This window comes from Eucyclogobius newberryi, unplaced genomic scaffold (genome assembly GCF_026437365.1).
Source record: "Eucyclogobius newberryi isolate DKJ021-1_F unplaced genomic scaffold, fEucNew1.0.hap1 SCAF_15, whole genome shotgun sequence".
NCBI lineage: Eukaryota > Metazoa > Chordata > Actinopteri > Gobiiformes > Gobiidae > Eucyclogobius > Eucyclogobius newberryi.
The window spans coordinates 20,709,529-20,728,977 of NW_027315779.1; the positions used below are offsets into that span (position 1 = coordinate 20,709,529).

Consider the following 19,449-nt stretch of genomic DNA (forward strand, 5'->3'; position numbering starts at 1 on the left):
CAAACATACATTAAAAGCGCAGACATATTAATATATTATGGAATTTCCCCATTGTGGGACAAATAAAGGCTTATCTGATCTAATAATAATAATAATAATAATAATAATAATAATAATAATAATAATAATAATAATAATAATAATAATAATACAAAAGGTGAGGTATACTATGGGCAGTGTATTATTGTTCAATATTTTAATCACGGTCATTCCTAAAATTCTCCGTTGTATTCAAGTGCTGTTGTTGATTGGCTGAAAGGAACAAGTGCACTGCGCGTAGGAATGACGCAGTTTTACAAAGACAAATGATGTGGCAAAAATCAAAGGGCGAAAGCCGAGAAATAGTTCCACTTCTGCTCAATAGCACGTGTACTAAACTGTTGCTCTTTGTACTTTTTGCATAATAACTAGATAAAATGATAAAATTCAACTTATTATACAAACACATTTTGTATTCTTAAGGATATAATCTAGTTTTAAAAGTCTGTATTCCTCCGCCCGACTGAATTCACTTCTATTTCCGGGATGTTTTCTCCGCTGTCCAGCCTCCACCGCCATTGCAGGTCCAGGAGGCGCAGAGGAGCCAGTCCAGCCCAGGGTAGCCCGAAAGGAGACAGTCTAGGGACAAATAGAAAGTAACACCAGATTGACACCACATTTTTAGTAAGATTTAGGACTAAAGAGTTCAGACTGTAGATTAGCGACTCCTTGACTGGTCGGCTGGGATCTGAGAGACTGAAGTAGTGTGTTAGCATTTGAAGAGACCGGGGGAGAGTGAGAGGCACCGCCATGGCTCAGATCTTACCTATTCGCTTTCAGGAGCACCTGCAGGTTTGTGCATGAATGAACACTTAGCTGATTTAGGCAAGTTTGTCTTTCCTCTCAGGAGTTTTGGATGTCCTTGCGAAGGGTATTTGGGTAAAGTCTATTTTAATAGTAGTGAACGCCGCTAACAAGCTATGTTAGCTTTTACTGGCTATGCTAACTGACTTGGGTGGATGACGTTTATCATAGTTAGCATCTAGCCTGACTGCTAACTTTTGTGATTTACCACTTTTCTTATTCATAATGCCTTTCTTATCTTCATTGTAGTTTAAATGCTCTCGGCATTCAGATCAATGCTCGAATATGCATTTAAGATACATCACAAAAATCACCTACAGTGGAGCAGATTAGATTAAGTTATGTAGTCATATATTTTTTTTGCCATTGCGGGCAACATCAATATATTAAAGGAACAGTTCCTTCCTAGACCACTAATGTTTGTCACCTGTCTCTACTCTGCGATGGGCCTTGGGAGTAGAATTGTATATAGCAGATTTGACATGCTTTCATAGTTCATTGTGTCCATGCGCAAGAAATCACGTTGGTCAGTTGTAAAACCGTCATGTGGTTTGTGGGCTTGTCCTTAAACCATCTTAGTTTCTGTGGCAAACGACAGGAAGTTAGTTGTAGAACCAATTTTGTTGAAAAAAAATATAATACATTAATTTCTAATCACAGTAATTTAAATTGTTAATTGCATCACTTAATAATACACAAAAGATAAGCATTCTATTAATGTCAATATTTCCTCAATCTTCCTGTGTAAGTGACACAACTAGGAAAGTACATAGTATCCCACGTCCTCACGGTGACCATAGAGTACTTACTTTCAAGCTGCAATGAATAAATTATAAGAATTTGGTCTCTCAGTCCAGCTTATTCCAAGTTATCCGATCTACCATGCCTCTCAAGTCAAGAAACTGTTCTACTTGATGCACTATGTCCTCCACAGAAGTCTCTTTTTGATGGTGCATATTTAAAATTTGCCATTCAACTTTTCTCACCTCTGTGAGAATGACAATAGTGGCTCCAGATTTTACAATTAATATACTTTCTCTTCTGTATTTTTTTTATGGATAAGAAGTATCCCTTTTCCCCCTCTGATTTGTGTATTTTGCACAGTACAAGGTCTAACCGCTATGAATAATGCATGATCTGCATGTTTCATTAACGCTTAATGTACATTGACCTTATTGTGGCCTACTATTATTTTGTCCTAGGTTTGTGGCCATGTTTTTGCCATGTCTTGATTTTGACAATTGTATTTTTGTTGAGATTTGCAGTTTTTAGTTTCTAGCTGAACAAACTCTCATAAATTCGTTTTACTTTGGCCAATTTACTCCTTGAGCTGTCAACTACTGATCGTTGTGCTGAGCATGCTTTTTATACATCATCCATTTAAAGAAGTGTAGTATGGACTGGTATCGCATGTCAAATGCCTGTTTTATGCTTGAGAAAATAAGAGAATGGGAGGACATTGAAAGTAATCTCGATTAGCCATGTTTATATGATGGCAGTTTTCTCAGACTCAAACATGGAATTAAGTGGGGTTTTCAAAGGCCTTGCATTGTTTTGAGGACAACATTTCCTTTTGTAATATCAGTTTGTGGCAGAACTTGTTATGATGTATGTCTGATGAAAATGTTATCAGCTATTTGAGCTTAATAGGCCAGTATGTGCTTACATAATGTTTGCACTGTGTCTCTAATCCAAATGTCCTTGCATATTTGATGACTTATAGTTGGAACACATGGCATATACTATAAGATCTTACTACTTGCGCTGAAGCAGATGCGTGTGTTTATTGTTTCATACTGGGTTAGGTGTCATCTTTCAAGATATCCATGCCGCACTTTGAACCAGGAAGGGACGGGTCCAGCTGATGGCTCGTGACTGGCTGCTGAGGAAACAGAAATGCTGAACTCTGGACATTCTGTGTCCTAAACTAAAGATTTGGAGCATTTAAAGGACAGAGGGAACAGCACCGCTGAACTTCCTCAGAAACCCTGTACCTTTCATCAAAACTCTTTATCAGACGGTGTCCCTCCTGGTCACATGTCACCCGCTACGGTCACATGGTTGTGGAGGAGGCAGTGCTTGGACCAGCCTGTTATTTCAGTCCCAGTATACAATGGGTCCCTGGTTTCCTGTTGTGGAGCACTGCCATCAAGCGCTGCAAGCCTCAGCACATTACACAGCACATCCTTCCCTGCGCTGCCTTGAACTCTTCGTTTGCAGGACACACTGAGCAGATTTTCTGCTGAGGCAGATGCTTTTCTACGAAGGAAGAGCATGAAGTTAAACTAACAGATGAAATTGAGATCCAGATCAGCCGTAGTTTAGTGTTTAAAACGCAAGCTAGTACCTCAGGCTCATTTGGTGCTGCACTCAATTCAAAGGCACCAGACCAGCACGGGCCAGAATAAATAAGTGATTTTCCACATTGTTTGTAGCTCCACTGGTTTGACCTGCTTCTATCCAAATTCCTTTTCACTGATGTCATTTTCCCAGTGTTTTGCCCAGTCTGCAACATCTGGCGAGGTGTGCAATTTGGGGTAGTGTTTTTATTTGGGTGCGCTACTACTTGGGGTGGGCAATATGAAAACGATAAAGAGAATATTGATTCATCTTAACAGACACCTTAACAGACTTTTTGATCAGTGCCATTTAACATAAAAAATAGTACAATGTCTTCCTCCGTAGTCTGAACTCTGCTCCAAACCACATGCTTTTACTGGACCGGTCGACTTAAGAGGCCCACGCTTATTCTTGAGGATTATCTCTATTATAATTTGATTAATTGAACATTTACTACGTTGTATCATTTTCTCTGGTAAAACGCTTCCTCGTCCAAACTGTGATGTCACTTGGCGAAAGCGTTTACCCAATACACTTCCTCTTGTGCTTGTTACACTTGTTCTGTGGTAGAGATTTAACCCAGTGCCAATGCGGACAAACTATGTCAGCCAAAGTGAAAGAATGTGGGTGGGCCAAGGCAGCCGGAGGGTGTGGCCATTAAGTGATAAAACTTCATTTTGTTGAAGTTCTAGGAATTGTGGTGTGTGTTTGCTGATTAGGATTCAATTAATCTTAAATGGAGTAAATGCAGAGCAAGACCCTCCCTTTCTGACAAATAATTTAACAACTCACTTTAAATGGATGTTTGTGGGAAATGTTTTCATTTCTAGAAGATTGCTTAACCAAGGAAGTTGCAACATTCAGAGAATAGCCTGTCAAGATGTAGTAGTTTCATTTCCCTCAGATTACTTCATACCCTGTTTCTGGTGCTGCAACAGAAGGAAGCACATTCAAGTTCTTCATTTTGAGTTGGATTACTAGAGTGCTAGTGTCTGAGTAGTGGCCTAAATTCTGGTGCAACTGTGTCCTCTTTAGTGAGAGTGCTACGTCAGGGTTCTGTAATGTTCTTTTTGCTGGCCACTGTGTTTTAAAATGGTTGTACTTGACCTAAAAGTACAAATGATCAATATAATTATTGAGAAAGCTTCATCTTTGTAATAATAATAATTATGATTATTATGATTATTATGATTATTATTATTATTATTATTATTATTATTATTATTATAAATAAAATTCCAATGTAAATGGAATATTTAAGGATTTGGATAGTGTTTCATCTCGTATAGTTTTTGGTCCACTCGCGCAATCAAAACGTTATGTATAAAAGCTGACATTTTTCCTCATTTGTCAGTCTGTTATTCAACTGCAATGGTCTGTTCTCGTAGAACTAGGCGTTTGTGCTCCTCCCTGTCCCAACTGACTGTTCTGGCTGCACTGCACTGTCACTCATATGACCACATCACCTGGTCATGCTGTGCATGAGCTGAGGTCAAAGTCCCACACTAACTGTTGTTTCACTGGTTGTTGGTGGTTTATAAACATGAATGAATTATCCTTTCACCTAAGACAATTTAACAAAATAACTTATTTTTTTCATTTAAAAATGTACAGAATGTAAGTTTGACTGTCCATTTTTTTATTTTTTTAAAGCTCCAAAACCTGGGCATCAATCCGGCTAACATTGGCTTTAGCACCCTCACCATGGAATCGGACAAGTTCATCTGTGTGCGTGAAAAGGTGGGCGAGCAGGCCCAGGTGGTGATCATTGACTTGGGCGACCCCAATACCCCCATCCGCAGGCCTATCTCCGCCGACAGCGCCATCATGAATCCTGCCAGCAAGGTCATTGCACTCAAAGGTATGTATTGACTTTGACTTTGCTTTTCTGTCAAAATAATTCATTCAAAATGTAAGGGCCTTTGTTAAAATACATTAGCACATTTATGATTGTATTTCACGTAACTTTTATAAAGCTAAAATCTGCAACATTTTAATCAAGCAGTAGTTTGTACCATCTGTTAGTCATTCACATTTAACTAGGATTCTGCTAGTTTTTTGACCTGCACGTTCCATAGGCATTTTTTATAGAGAAATGTAACTGTTTTGTGGAGCGTTCATGATTGCTTTGACTTTCTGTTGTTTTTTGTTTTTGTCTTTCTGTGTTTTTGTTCTTTACCGCTTTCTTATGTGTTTGCAGACGGTGAGTTCAAATTTAACTACAGTTATTGTGGAAGTAAAATTTTGTTAAAGAAAAACTGGAAAGATAACTTTTTCTTCAAATTAAACTACTTGCTTAATTGCATGAATGATAAAGTCGGAAGCAATTATCAAAGTATTTCAGACATTTAATAATTCAAATTATGACTATAATGACAGATTTTTCAATAACAGTGTTTATCTTCCACAACCTATAGCTTGCTGGCATTTCATTGTTTTATTGTGCGTTCAAGTGATTTAATAATTGCTAAAATATGGAAATTTTATGTCATGTAATTTTCCATTTTAGTATCGTTATTGTGCAGTTATTGACAAATATTCCTCTCATGTTACTTCTGTCATTACATTTAACAAAGACATTTTGGCATACAGACCTGTTTGCGATTCAAATTAATTATTTTACTTTTAAATCAAGCTTGAGTTGTTGAGTGGAAAGCTTGATTTGAACCCACCACCAGAATCTTGGTGCTGACTTCAATCAGTTTTATATACAGGTTTTTAATGCTTAAGCTGGTATGCCTCCAATTTAAACATGTGTCTCCTGACACTGCTGTTAGTCATTCATCGCTTTTCTGTTGAAAAATTATGTATTTGCATCAGCTTTTAATCATTTTGCATTCATCAAAAGTGTATTGATCAATGAACAAACAATTCTTTCTGTAATGAGGCATAAGCTTGCTTGGTTAATCCCAACTAATAAAACATTGTCCAGGTGAGTAGAACGCCATGATTAAATCTATTCAGGCATGTAATTGTGTGAACTAGTCAACATATCAGGGTTAACTGATCAATGTGGGTTCTGTTGCTGGTACTTGTAGTGACTTCAGTCCAGACTTTGTGCTTTTGAATAAATCTCAGATTGTAGGTTATTTTGTAAAGTGCTTGTTTCTTGCTTCTAGACTCTTTTGCACTTTCTCTCTCTGACAGATTATTTGATGTTGAGGTGGGTTTAGAGACTTAAAGGCTGCATGACTGATGTAGTACATTTACTTTTGGCCCTATAATTAGTTTGAACTATATGATAAGTCACTTTCACATAAACAGGACAACATTTTATATATTCTTAACAGTTTTAGAATGATCTTGATCTTGATCTGAACTGGTATAAGACCATACAGTAACAAAGTACTATTATTTTGTGTTGGAAATGTCTAAAAAAGCGCATATTTATTATCACGAAGGTATTGAAATCATCATTATCGAGCCTATTCCTTAGTGTTAAACTATGTAATAGTTTAAAATTTTACTGCATGACACTATTCGGTACATATTAAGTAATGGAGAAAAACTGTTCAGCATTTAGTTAATTACTTGGTTATAACCACAGAGGGAAATGGACTGTCCTTTCAGTGTTTTTACATCTCCTCGCCTCCAACACCGCATGTTTGGCACCTTCTGCCTGACAGTCATGGTGCCATTGCTTGATGAACTTTATACCATGACTGCTAATTTTTAAAAATCACATTTTCTTCTACTTGAACATAATGTTTTCATGTGTTTTAATTGTTGCTAGAAATGTCTGTCAAAAGGAAATTATGATTTTTTGTTTGTTTGTACTCTTGTAGCGGCCAAAACTCTTCAGATCTTCAACATTGAGATGAAGAGCAAGATGAAAGCACACACAATGACAGACGATGTCACCTTTTGGAAGTGGATCTCTCTGAACACAGTTGCACTCGTGACTGACACTGCTGTGTACCACTGGAGCATGGAGGGAGACTCACAGCCGGTCAAAGTGTTTGACCGCCATTCCAGCCTCGCAGGCTGCCAGATTATCAACTACCGCACAGACGCCAAACAGAAATGGCTTTTGTTGATCGGTATCTCGGCACAGGTAATGCAGTATATAAAGTATTTGCTCTGTTTTTATATAGGTACTATTTTTAAGGCTTTTTCCACCCCTCAGCAAAACCGTGTGGTTGGAGCCATGCAGCTTTATTCTGTAGACAGAAAGGTTTCCCAACCTATTGAGGGCCACGCTGCCAGTTTTGCGCAGTTCAAGATGGAGGGCAATGCAGAGGAATCTACACTGTTTTGCTTTGCTGTCAGAGGCCAGGCTGGAGGAAAGGTATAACCAAAGCAAAACTTTATAAATAACCCCAAAACATCACGAGATTTGTCTAAAGAGTTTGTTTTCTGCAGTTGCACATCATTGAGGTTGGGGCCCCCCCAACTGGAAACCAGCCATTTCCAAAGAAGGCAGTAGATGTGTTCTTCCCCCCAGAAGCCCAGAATGACTTCCCAGTGGCAATGCAAGTATGTATTTATTAGTAATACTGTTGACAAACAGACAAAAGTTGTTTTTTTGTTTTTGTTTTCATAAAATGTGTCCTGTATGTGGATGTCCAACTGAAGTCACTGACCAAACCTCATTGTCTTGCAGATAAGCTCAAAACACAATGTGGTTTTCCTCATTACCAAATATGGCTACATCCACCTGTATGATCTGGAGACTGGCACCTGCATCTACATGAATCGCATCAGTGGAGAGACCATCTTTGTTACAGCTCCACATGAGCCAACCTCGGGCATTATTGGAGTCAACAGAAAGGGACAGGTAGGACTGTGATATGGCTTGTATTTGGTTCAATGTATGACTCTAGCTTTGTGCAAGAGCCACAAGAAAACATAACTGACATGGTTTTATAAACTTAAATTAGCCGAACCCAAAACAAGGATAGCGTTAATAATGGCAACAACGGTAGTTTCTGTCAGCACTGAGCTTGTCAACAGAGATAATCCCGTGGGTTGTGTTTCACGTGGGGAGGTCTTTGTTGAACCAGAGTCGAAACTGGATTCAACCAGCTGATAAATAATGTTCCAGTCAGGCCATGCACCATATGAATAATTAAGTAAAGGGGTGGAAACTGATCTGTGGCAGAGACGGTCCTGTAAGCTTGGGCAGTGTCTTGTATTTGTTTTTGCTTCTACAGCCTCAACATTCACACAGCACATGCCGAGGTATTATCCGTTATATTGACATGATGCTTAAATTGGTGACCTGGACAGACACAAAGTCTGTGATGATTGAACAAAATCCCACTACAAATAGGCACATGATTTGGAGTAGGAGTCACAGTCACTGACTGGTGCACTTAATCCTCTTAGTGTAATCACTACCTTCTGTACATCAAAATGGCATAGGTTTTTGTTTTCTCTGCTCATTTGTCTTTTTCAGTTCACCATGTGTTATTTGAATTATGATATATGAATCCATCAAGATGAATCTTACCTCTAGTATACAAAGTCCTCCACGGAAATGGCATACAAATACATTCACATCCACTCTTGGCCTATTGTCCCCTTTTATAATCCCTGTCTTTGATCTGACTTAACTCAAAGGCCATGTGCTACAGTGACTTATTTGCATCCATTGACCTTCAACTTGCTTTAATGTTTAAGTTTAATGGAGCCCAATGTTTTAGTATTTTTATGTTACAATGATGATTCCTATTTCTCATAAACAGGTGCTTTCAGTCTGTGTAGAAGAGGAGAATATCATTCCCTACATCACTAACGTGCTACAAAACCCAGACTTGGCTCTTCGTTTGGCTGTTCGCAACAATTTAGCAGGTGCTGAAGAGCTCTTCGCGCGCAAGTTCAACAACCTTTTTACTGCTGCAAACTATTCAGAGGCTGCTAAAGTGGCTGCAAATGCCCCAAAGGTACCCACACCTCTAGATATATCACTGTATTTTAAGTAAATGTAGCTGTTCAGCAGTACCAATTGTTTTTTGTGGCATCTAGGGTATCCTGCGTACTCCAGACACCATTCGTCGGTTCCAGAGTGTTCCAACTCAGCAAGGCCAGACATCTCCACTTTTGCAATACTTTGGGATTCTTCTGGACCAGGGCCAGCTCAACAAGTTTGAGTCTCTGGAGCTCTGCAGGCCTGTGCTGCAGCAGGGGCGAAAGCAGCTCCTAGAGAAGTGGCTGAAGGAAGACAAGGTATTCACAATCTCCACGTTAGGAGCTACAAACAGGAAGGAGCTTTTCCTGAACAGCACTTTTGTTTACAGTTTCTCCATTATCCAAGATTGTGTGAGATCATGTGTTTTATAAATGTGCTTTTTAAGTCAGATTCTTTGGGGGAGGGGGACTGTTGGGTTTGAGATCTACTTCTATGCTTTCATGATTAATCTAAATGTATGCATTTCAGCTTGAGTGTTCAGAAGAGCTGGGTGACCTGGTGAAGGCAGTGGACCCCACCTTGGCTCTTAGTGTCTATCTAAGAGCAAATGTCCCAAACAAGGTCATTCAGTGCTTTGCAGAGACCGGCCAATTTCCCAAGATTGTACTTTATGCAAAGAAGGTCTGTTTATTGTTTTAGTGAAATACTATACAAGTATCTGACTTGTATTAATAATAATGATACTTTAAGGTGGGATATACACCTGACTGGATCTTTCTGCTGAGGAATGTGATGAGAATAAACCCTGAGCAAGGATTGCAGTTTGCCCAGATGCTTGTACAGGATGAAGAGCCTTTATCTGACATCACACAGGTTTGACATTTTAACATTTCCATACCAAAAAGAGGTGATCCTGGTCAGACAGATGCCTCTGTGACTGGTTTGAGTGGTCTGCATGTCTCTAGAGATAACGCTGTTGTTGTTTCAGATTGTGGATGTGTTCATGGAGTACAACCTGATCCAGCAGTGCACTTCCTTCCTCCTCGATGCTCTTAAGAACAACCGCCCTTCAGAAGGACCACTGCAGACTCGCCTCCTGGAAATGAACCTCATGCACGCCCCACAGGTATCTGAACAGAAGTTGCATATATATTCATGTATATACTGTATACATTATTTATGCAATACAACCGTTTCTGCACTGGCTCTCATAACCCTTTATTGCTGCAGGTTGCTGATGCAATCTTGGGCAATCAAATGTTTACCAACTACGATCGTGCCCACATTGCCCAGCTTTGCGAAAAAGCTGGCTTGCTGCAGCGAGCATTGGAGCACTACACTGACCTTTATGATATCAAGCGTGCTGTGGTGCACACACACCTCCTCAACCCAGAGGTACCCATATTATATCATTGTTTAAAAGCGTCACAGGTATTGATACAATAAATTATTGTTTTGTCCCCCTTCAATTGTAGTGGCTGGTGAACTTCTTCGGCTCTCTGTCAGTGGAGGACTCTCTAGAGTGTCTGAGGGCGATGCTGTCAGCCAACATCCGTCAGAATCTGCAGATCTGTGTCCAGGTGGCATCCAAGTACCATGAGCAGCTCACCACACAGTCCCTGACCGAGCTGTTTGAATCTTTTAAGAGCTTTGAAGGTGAAGTTCACTTCATTTAAAATGCTCTAGGCTTCTTTTTTCAGCATGCATGTATTCTCACTTTTACACAATCTGATTTAGTACATATGATGATGATATTACATATATCTTTGATGATTGATGCTAAATTTGTGGAATTTTCTGTACAGGTTTGTTTTACTTCCTGGGCTCTATTGTGAACTTCAGTCAGGATTCGGAAGTTCACTTCAAATACATCCAGGCTGCTTGTAAGACGGGCCAGATCAAAGAGGTGGAGAGGATCTGCAGAGAGAGCAACTGCTATGACCCAGAGCGTGTCAAGAACTTCTTGAAGGTGATGTTGCAACTAGTATGGGATTTATGTTTAGAACGGGGCAACTGTAGTTGCAGTATAATGTGTTTGATTTTTTTTGAGTAAGTGTGGTAAGCTGATGCTGCATGTACTGCAAACTTGCCATAACATAATGGCTGCAAGTTGACTTGCAAGAATTACAATAACAGCATCTTTACCACGTTCCTTTAACTTTTTTTCCTTTGTCTTTGTAATGGCAGGACATGTCTAAGGTAAATGTATCTTACTCATTAGTGACAGATATCCCTTATGAACCCCCATCCTAAACCTTAGTTTGTGAATTTGGGCTTACATTTGTATGGTGGCGTATGCTGCCATAAAGCCATACACACGTGCCCCCAGTGCTGTAGAACCTGATGTGGTGGACATGGCTGGTTGTGGTATTTATTATTATAAGTAACTGTTATTAATAGTCGTCATGTGTGGGACTTATTATTTTAAAAAGTCAGATGTTTTGCGTAGTACATAACTCTATTCCATGTAGCATGTTGCCAGATCAGAGGGAATGCAAAGTTTATAAGCTCCAGGGAGCGGGAGTAGTACGCTGCAACAATTAATACAAATCATGGTTGGTCGACAATTAAAATAACCAGAATTGAATTTTCATAATCTTTTTATCACAGTGTTACTAGATTAAAACTTGAAAAAAAAAACAATATTAACTAATGGTTAGTTGCAGCCTTAGTTCAGTCTTTTTTTTTTTTTAGCTTTTATAGACTGGATTAAATGAGTTAACTGTCTGTTTAATGTTCTATGTCCCTTGTGTTTTTCCCTGATGTACAGGAGGCCAAACTGACTGACCAGCTTCCATTGATCATCGTCTGTGATCGTTTTGACTTTGTCCATGACCTGGTTCTTTATCTTTATCGTAACAACCTTCAGAAGTACATCGAGATCTATGTGCAAAAAGTAAGATGTTTGTATGAAGAGGATCTACAATCGAAGAGGGAAATATCTGTTCCCTGTTTAAAATACTTTTCGCATGTTTATACTTGTGTAGGTCAATCCTAGCCGTCTGCCGGTCGTGATTGGAGGACTTTTAGATGTGGACTGCTCTGAAGATGTCATCAAGAGTCTGATCCTTGTAGTCAGAGGACAGTTCTCCACTGATGAACTTGTGGCTGAAGTTGAAAAGCGAAACAGGTAATTTATTGTTGTTTTTATCAGAAATAAACTTGGAACTGCCTACCTGAACTTAACAAGGTTTCTTTTATGCCAGTTTTATTAACATTAACATTGATATATCGTGAAACATTTATTAACATTGGTATATCGTGAAACAATTATAATTTCACGATATACCAATTCATTTAATCATATCGAATCATTTTATAATATCGAATAATAATGGTTTGCACGGTGGCAAAGGCGGTTAGCGCTCTTGCCTCCCAAGAAGGAGATCATGAGTTCGATTCCCGGACCAGACCAACATCACATGATCTCTCCGGGTTCTCCGGCTTTCTCCCACCGTCCAAAGACGTGTATGTCCATCCATCCATCCATCCCGCTTTATCCGGGGCCGAGTCGTGGGGGCAGCAGTCTGAGCAAGGACTCCCATACTTCCTTCTCCTCTAACTCCTCCGGGGGGATCCCGAGGCATTCCCAAGCCAGCCGAGAGACAGTCTCTCCAGCGTGTCCTGGGTCTTCCCCGGGGCCTCTTCCCGGTGGGACATGCCTGAAACACCTCCCGAGGGAGGCATCCGGAACAAATGCCCGAGCCACCTCAGCTGGCTCTCGACGTGGAGGAGCAGCGGCTCTACTCCGAGCTCCCCCCGTGTGGCCGAGCTTCTCACCTTATCTCTAAGGGAGCGTCCAGCCACACGGCGGAGGAAACTCATTTCGTATCTGCGATCTTGTTCTTTCGGTCACTACCCAAAGCTCATGACCATAGGTGAGGGTAGGAACGTAGACCGACCGGTAAATAAAGAGCTTTGCCTTTCGGCTCTGCTCCCTCTTTACCACAACGGTCCGATGCAGCGACTGCATCACTGCAGCCGCTGCACCGATCCGCCTGTCGATCTCACGCTCCATCCTTCCCTCACTCGTGAACAAGACCCTGAGATACTTGAACTCCTCCACTTGGGGCAAGGACTCCCCACCCACCGGAAGAGGGCAAGCCACCTTTTTCCGGTCGAGAACCATGGCCTCGGATTTGGAGGTGCTGATTCTCATCCCAGCCGCTTCACACTCGGCTGCAAACCGTCCCAGTGCATGTTGCAGGTCCGGGTTTGATGGAGCCATCAGGACGACATCGTCTGCAAACAGCAGAGATGGAATCCTGTGGTCCCCAAACCGGACACCCTCCGACCCCTGACTGCGCCTAGAAATTCTGTCCATAAAAATTATGAACAGAACCGGTGACAAAGGGCAGCCCTGGCGGAGTCCAACATGCACTGGGAACAGGTCTGACTTACTGCCGGCAATGCGAACACAGCTCCTGCTCCGGTCATACAGGGACCGGACAGCCCTGAGCAAAGGGCCCCGGACCCCGTATTCCCGAAGCACCCCCCAAAGGACACCCAGAGGGACACGGTCGAAAGCCTTCTCCAGATCCACAAAGCACATGTGGACTGGTTGGGCAAACTCCCATGAACCCTCGAAAGACATGTATGTGAGAGGCAAAATTGGTGACTCTAAATTGGCCCTAGTGAATGTGAGAGTGAATGGCTGTCTGTAATGTCTATGTCGGCCCTGCGACGAGTTGGCCACTGTCCAGGGCCCGAAGTCACTGGTATAGCCTCCAGTCACCTGTGACCTCGAAAGAGAACAAGCGGTAGAAAATGGATGGATGGATTTAAGGTATATTTCCCTGATATGTGCTGTGTGGAGCAGAGTTCTGCTTTTGCACTGACTGAGAACATCACTGGACTTTTTGGATGCAGTCAGTTTAAGTGACTTGACCTTTCTCCGCACAACGACGGGCAAAATTTATCACCCAACACAGTGGTTGGATGTTTAGCGTTACTTGCAAGAACCCTTTTCACACTTGCTCAGGAGGTGGCTGCTGCTGCACATAAATGGTGGCTCATAACATGTGCTCTAAATATGAGGCATTTCTGTCTGAGCGCTGGGCCAAAGAGCAGGGCGAGCCACAGCAGCAATGTGGACTCCTCCTGTTCCTCTCGCTTCTCTCGTTGCTCTAAATGAGCAGAACACTTATGTATACCAGGGTGTACTATGTTGTAGCAAATTGGTAGTCGCACAAGACTTTTATAATCATGTCTCTCATCTCTGGATGTTACTCAGACTGAAGCTGCTGTTGCCTTGGCTGGAGTCTCGTATCCATGAAGGCTGTGAGGAGCCAGCTACCCACAATGCTTTGGCCAAGATTTACATCGACAGCAACAACAATCCTGAGCGTTTCTTGAGGGAAAACCCGTACTATGACAGCCGTGTGGTCGGAAAGTACTGTGAGAAGAGAGACCCCCATCTTGCATGCGTGGCATATGAACGAGGCCAGTGCGATCAGGAGTTGATCAATGTGAGAACGTCATGATCGGTGTAATGTTCTAATTTTGTTTCTTGAAATGAAATGTCTATCTCTTTTCATTTTGCATCAGGTTTGCAATGAGAATTCTCTTTTCAAAAGTTTGTCTCGTTACCTGGTTCGTCGTAAAGACCCAGATCTTTGGGCTAGTGTTCTCCTGGAGAGCAACCCCTTCAGACGACCCCTTATTGATCAGGTAAGTTTTAACGCAGATTATTTTTTTATATGGAAAGCTATTTATTCATTCGGCAGCTGAGATTTTACTAAATTTGGTCGCATCTGTACTTTTAGGTTGTCCAAACTGCATTGTCAGAAACCCAGGACCCAGAGGAGGTCTCGGTCACAGTCAAGGCCTTCATGACAGCAGACCTGCCTAATGAGCTTATTGAGCTCTTGGAGAAAATCGTTTTGGACAACTCTGTCTTCAGTGAACACAGGTGTTTATTAATCAGAATTTGAGATGTTTGTTTATTTCCCACATGCTTGATTAAAACTTCCCCTGAACAGGAATCTTCAAAACCTGCTGATCCTTACTGCAATCAAAGCAGACCGCACACGAGTAATGGAGTACATCAACCGACTGGACAACTACGATGCTCCTGATATCGCAAACATTGCAATTAGCAACGAACTCTTTGAGGAAGCCTTTTCCATCTTTAAGAAATTTGATGTCAATACTTCAGCTGTACAGGTAAGAGTTTTCTCCCCTTTCTCTATCTTGAAGTCTTAAAGATGATTAATTGGTTGCTTTGTTTTCCCCAAGGTGCTTATTGAACATGTTGGCAATTTGGACAGAGCATATGAATTTGCCGAACGCTGTAATGAACCGGCTGTCTGGAGCCAGTTGGCAAAGGCTCAACTACAGAAGGGTTTGGTGAAAGAGGCGATTGACTCCTACATCAAAGCTGATGATCCTTCTGCATATATGGAGGTGGTGGAGGCTGCTGATAAGAGTGGTAAGATGTTTGGTTCAACTTGTCTTTGTTTATTAAAATGGTTGTGGAGACTAAATATCACAATGGACATGATTATCCTTCACAGGAAACTGGGAGGACTTGGTCAAATTTCTTCAGATGGCGCGTAAGAAGGCCCGTGAATCATATGTGGAGACAGAGTTGATCTTTGCTTTGGCCAAAACGAATCGCCTGGCAGAACTGGAAGAGTTTATTAATGGACCAAACAATGCACACATCCAGCAGGTCGGTTCTTTGATTATTTGTGTATCTAGATGTTGTTAATCGTTACACTAATCCTTTTTTTTTTTTTTTTTTTTTTTTTTTTTTTTTTTTTTATAGGTTGGTGACAGATGCTATGACGAAAAAATGTATGAGGCAGCCAAGTTGTTGTACAACAATGTCTCCAACTTCGGGCGTTTGGCCTCAACTCTGGTGCACCTGGGAGAGTATCAAGCAGCTGTGGACGGAGCTCGTAAGGCCAACAGCACACGCACTTGGAAAGAAGTGTGCTTTGCTTGTGTGGACGGACAGGAGTTCAGACTGGCCCAGATGTGTGGCCTCCATATTGTAGTGCACGCTGACGAGCTGGAAGAGCTCATAAACTATTACCAAGTAAGATTCGGCAAACGCATGTAGAAGGTTGGAGTTTAGTCCACGTATTTACCTATGCACACAATTATCTCTTCTCCCAGGATCGGGGTTATTTTGAGGAGCTGATCACCATGCTGGAGGCGGCCCTGGGCTTAGAACGTGCACACATGGGCATGTTTACAGAGCTGGCTATTCTTTACTCAAAGTTTAAACCTCAGAAGATGAGAGAGCATCTGGAGCTGTTCTGGTCCAGAGTCAACATCCCCAAGGTCCTGAGGGCAGCGGAACAAGCACACCTGTGGGCGGAGCTTGTATTCCTCTATGACAAATATGAAGAGTTTGATAATGCCATCATCACCATGATGAACCACCCGACAGATGCCTGGAAGGAGGGCCAGTTTAAAGACATCATTACCAAGGTTGGTATTGGAACCCCTTTTATATTTCACATGCAAAGATACTGCTGTTTTTTTTTTTACTTCTACTAAAAAGTATCTATTTCACTCTGTAGGTTGCAAATGTGGAACTGTACTACAAAGCCACCCAGTTTTATTTGGAGTTCAAACCATTGTTACTGAATGATTTGCTCATTGTGCTTTCACCAAGACTGGATCACTCCCGTGCTGTCAACTTTTTCTCAAAGGTATTGGTGTCGCCCTGTTTAATGTCACATTATACCAGCAGTGCTCATTTATACTCATTACACATGTTTTGTATCTGCAGGTTAAACAGCTGCCTCTGGTTAAACCATACCTGCGTTCAGTGCAGAACCACAACAACAAATCGGTCAATGAAGCACTTAACAATCTCTTCATTATAGAGGAGGATTATCAAGTGAGAATTTACAATGCAAATCATTTGTTTCTCCTTTGTTCAGGGATATAATTGTTGTTGTTTCTTCAGGCACTTAGAACGTCAATAGATGCCTATGACAACTTTGACAACATCTCACTGGCCCAGCGCTTAGAAAAGCATGAGCTGATTGAGTTCAGAAGAATTGCTGCCTACCTCTTCAAGGGCAATAACCGCTGGAAGCAGAGTGTGGAGCTTTGCAAGAAGGATAAGCTCTACAAGGTATTTATTTCCTATCTTAGTTTGTTTATTATACCAGATCATGTATGTTGATGCATGTTGTTTCTGGCGTTTTGTTGTAGGATGCCATGCAGTATGCTTCTGAATCAAAAGACATAGAGCTCGCAGAGGAGCTGCTGGCCTGGTTCCTAGTGGAGAACAAAAATGAGTGTTTTGCTGCCTGCCTCTTCACGTGCTATGACCTCTTACGGCCAGATGTGGTGCTGGAGACTGCGTGGAAGCACAACATCATGGAATTTTCTATGCCATATTTCATCCAGGTCATGAGAGAATACCTCAGCAAGGTGAGCAGGGCATTGTGTGTGTTCGTGAATCTAAAGTTCAAACTGCCCAAACAAAGATAATATTCTCCTGAAACAATTGATGCACTGTAAATTGTATAGTATTTTTTATAGTAAATGAATATTTAATTATTTTTCCATTTCAGGTTGATGCAATTACAAATCAGGTGAAAGCAAGAAAATCTAGTTAAAAAACGGCCTTGTATTTGCATGCTAATCGATTTTGCATAATATCGAACTTTCAAAACTTAAGAACAATCCAAATATATTGTAGTTTGATTATTAGGGAATAGTACGAGTAGAAAACAATTTTGAGTGTTAATCTAATGTTGGGATATAATGCCAATGTAGAGCACATAAACTGGTTGTAAACGCATGTTTAAAGAATATATTAAAATAAAACACCTGAAAGTGATCTCAAAAATTGCACAAAGTTTCGTTTGATGTTACAAAATTAGTTTATGAAGTTTGCCTGTTTGCTCTATTTTTGTAAATTAATTGGCATGACATTCTGTACTGTTTCAGCTTTGGAGCATAAAAGTGTAGAAACTTAATGCATATTGGCATGGGAGTTTGCTCTATGATAATCTTTATTGCTGGGTAAAATCCCTTGGAGCTGATCAAGAAAGACATGCATTTTCTTAGATGTTGTTGGTACTTGTACTTCATACAACATGACAGACGGGTTTTGTGGTTATTGATATTATATAATACTGAATGTTTTTTTTTAATGCATTTACAGGTAGATAAACTAGAAACATCAGAGTCCCTCAGAAAAGAGGAAGAGCAAGCAACAGAGACGCAACCCATTGTTTATGGTAAGTTTTAACTTTCTGACAAGTTTAATTTCATAAGTACAAAGCTGATAAAGTTGTGAGTAAACAATTTGCTTTTCTTTGAAGGCACGCCACAACTGATGTTGACGGCGGGCCCCACTGTTCCTGTGGCCCCTCCACAAGCGTATGGGTACGGTTACCAGGCACCTGCAGGCTATGCTCCGCCCCCTGCTCAGCCAGGCTTTGGTTATGGCATGTAAAGCCCAACTGGAGCTACCATCCATCACCTACAGTCCTTCACCAGACCCATCTGCCTTTCCAGGATACAAATTATAACACCAACATTATTTTATTTTGTACTTTCTCCCTTGTTATGAAGGACCTTTTCTGTTAAATCACAAAGATTAATTTCTCACATTCCATATTGTCTAGATTATTTTTCTTCACTCATTTTTGAATGGAAAATGGTTTGTGAACATTGGGGAAGGGGGGCTTTTGGAAGAGCGTGTCCTCTTCGGTCTAAAAGGTCTGTTGTGAAACATCTGATTTGCACTCTGTAGTAAGAAGAAATGTAGAACCTCTTGATGTGTGAGCAGCTTTTTCTGTCCACCTGTAAAATTCATTTATTATTGTATATTCAGATAATTTGTATTTGAATATAAAACTGCCGCTTCAAGTACCACAATCCTGAAACACTAACTTTTATCATCTTTTGCTCTACTGCATTTAACACCCAATTTTAATAGAAAGTATATTTTCCAACAATGCCTGTGCAAGATGTCCCATTTACATCTGCATTCATATTTGATTGTACTTTAAAAATGCTTGTATTTGGAAGCGTTCCACTTGGGCAGGGACAATGAACCGCTTTGACTTCTGTGCGTAAGTTTCTGCTGGATATGATGTAATCCTGTTGTCTGGGTTGCAAGCAAGATTTCTGACTGTTGCTTTTAATTTTAGTTAACCAACTAATTTCAGAATCAACGTCACAGCTCATGTGGTTATTTGAAGTTTATCAGAATGGCTTCTGTGTATACTGAAATCCTTGATTCAATTTAAATTTATCTGAATTACTCTAGAATAAAACTGCACATAAATGATTATGTATAATCAGGATTATATTGAAACTGCAGTTTTGTTTTCCACTTGAAAATAAAGGCTTCTTGTTTGTCAGTTTGTGTCCTGTTGACTAAATTACAACTTTAGTGCAATGCAGTGGCCAAGATGTTTGAATCTTAATGTAAA

The 19,449-nt window shown here is 40.7% G+C and overlaps 1 protein-coding gene across 2 annotated transcripts; it reads left to right on the forward strand.

Moving 5' to 3' along the window:
• The first annotated feature begins 538 nt into the window (after positions 1 to 538).
• On the forward strand, positions 539 to 19,377 carry cltca (clathrin, heavy chain a (Hc)). 2 transcript variants are annotated; one of them, XM_072446670.1, is made up of 31 exons: positions 539 to 831; positions 4,837 to 5,044; positions 6,969 to 7,237; positions 7,310 to 7,471; positions 7,546 to 7,659; positions 7,787 to 7,960; positions 8,871 to 9,068; positions 9,151 to 9,351; positions 9,563 to 9,715; positions 9,785 to 9,907; positions 10,023 to 10,160; positions 10,265 to 10,429; positions 10,510 to 10,690; positions 10,840 to 11,003; positions 11,805 to 11,930; positions 12,022 to 12,164; positions 14,268 to 14,502; positions 14,582 to 14,704; positions 14,800 to 14,945; positions 15,016 to 15,199; positions 15,272 to 15,464; positions 15,550 to 15,707; positions 15,804 to 16,076; positions 16,157 to 16,474; positions 16,567 to 16,698; positions 16,779 to 16,889; positions 16,959 to 17,129; positions 17,210 to 17,431; positions 17,575 to 17,595; positions 18,171 to 18,246; positions 18,331 to 19,377. In XM_072446670.1, exons 1-31 carry the CDS (start codon positions 790 to 792, stop codon positions 18,462 to 18,464), a joined length of 5,058 nt encoding a protein of 1,685 aa, XP_072302771.1. In that variant the 5' UTR covers positions 539 to 789; the 3' UTR covers positions 18,465 to 19,377. The 2 variants fall into 2 exon arrangements, with proteins under 2 accessions (XP_072302771.1, XP_072302772.1); XM_072446671.1 differs by lacking the exon at positions 17,575 to 17,595 and having other exon boundaries at positions 540 to 831.
• Positions 19,378 to 19,449: the final 72 nt, after the last annotated feature.

What these genes read in the sequence shown, in the direction of transcription:
- cltca (XM_072446670.1), top strand. Translation starts at nt 790, where the DNA reads ATGGCTCAGATCTTACCTATTCGCTTTCAGGAGCACCTGCAG. An exon ending in GTGTCAAGAACTTCTTGAAG is followed by an intron (nt 11,004 to 11,804) that starts GTGATGTTGCAA and finishes CCTGATGTACAG; the next exon opens with GAGGCCAAACTGACTGACCA. An exon ending in GACGACCCCTTATTGATCAG is followed by an intron (nt 14,705 to 14,799) that starts GTAAGTTTTAAC and finishes CTGTACTTTTAG; the next exon opens with GTTGTCCAAACTGCATTGTC.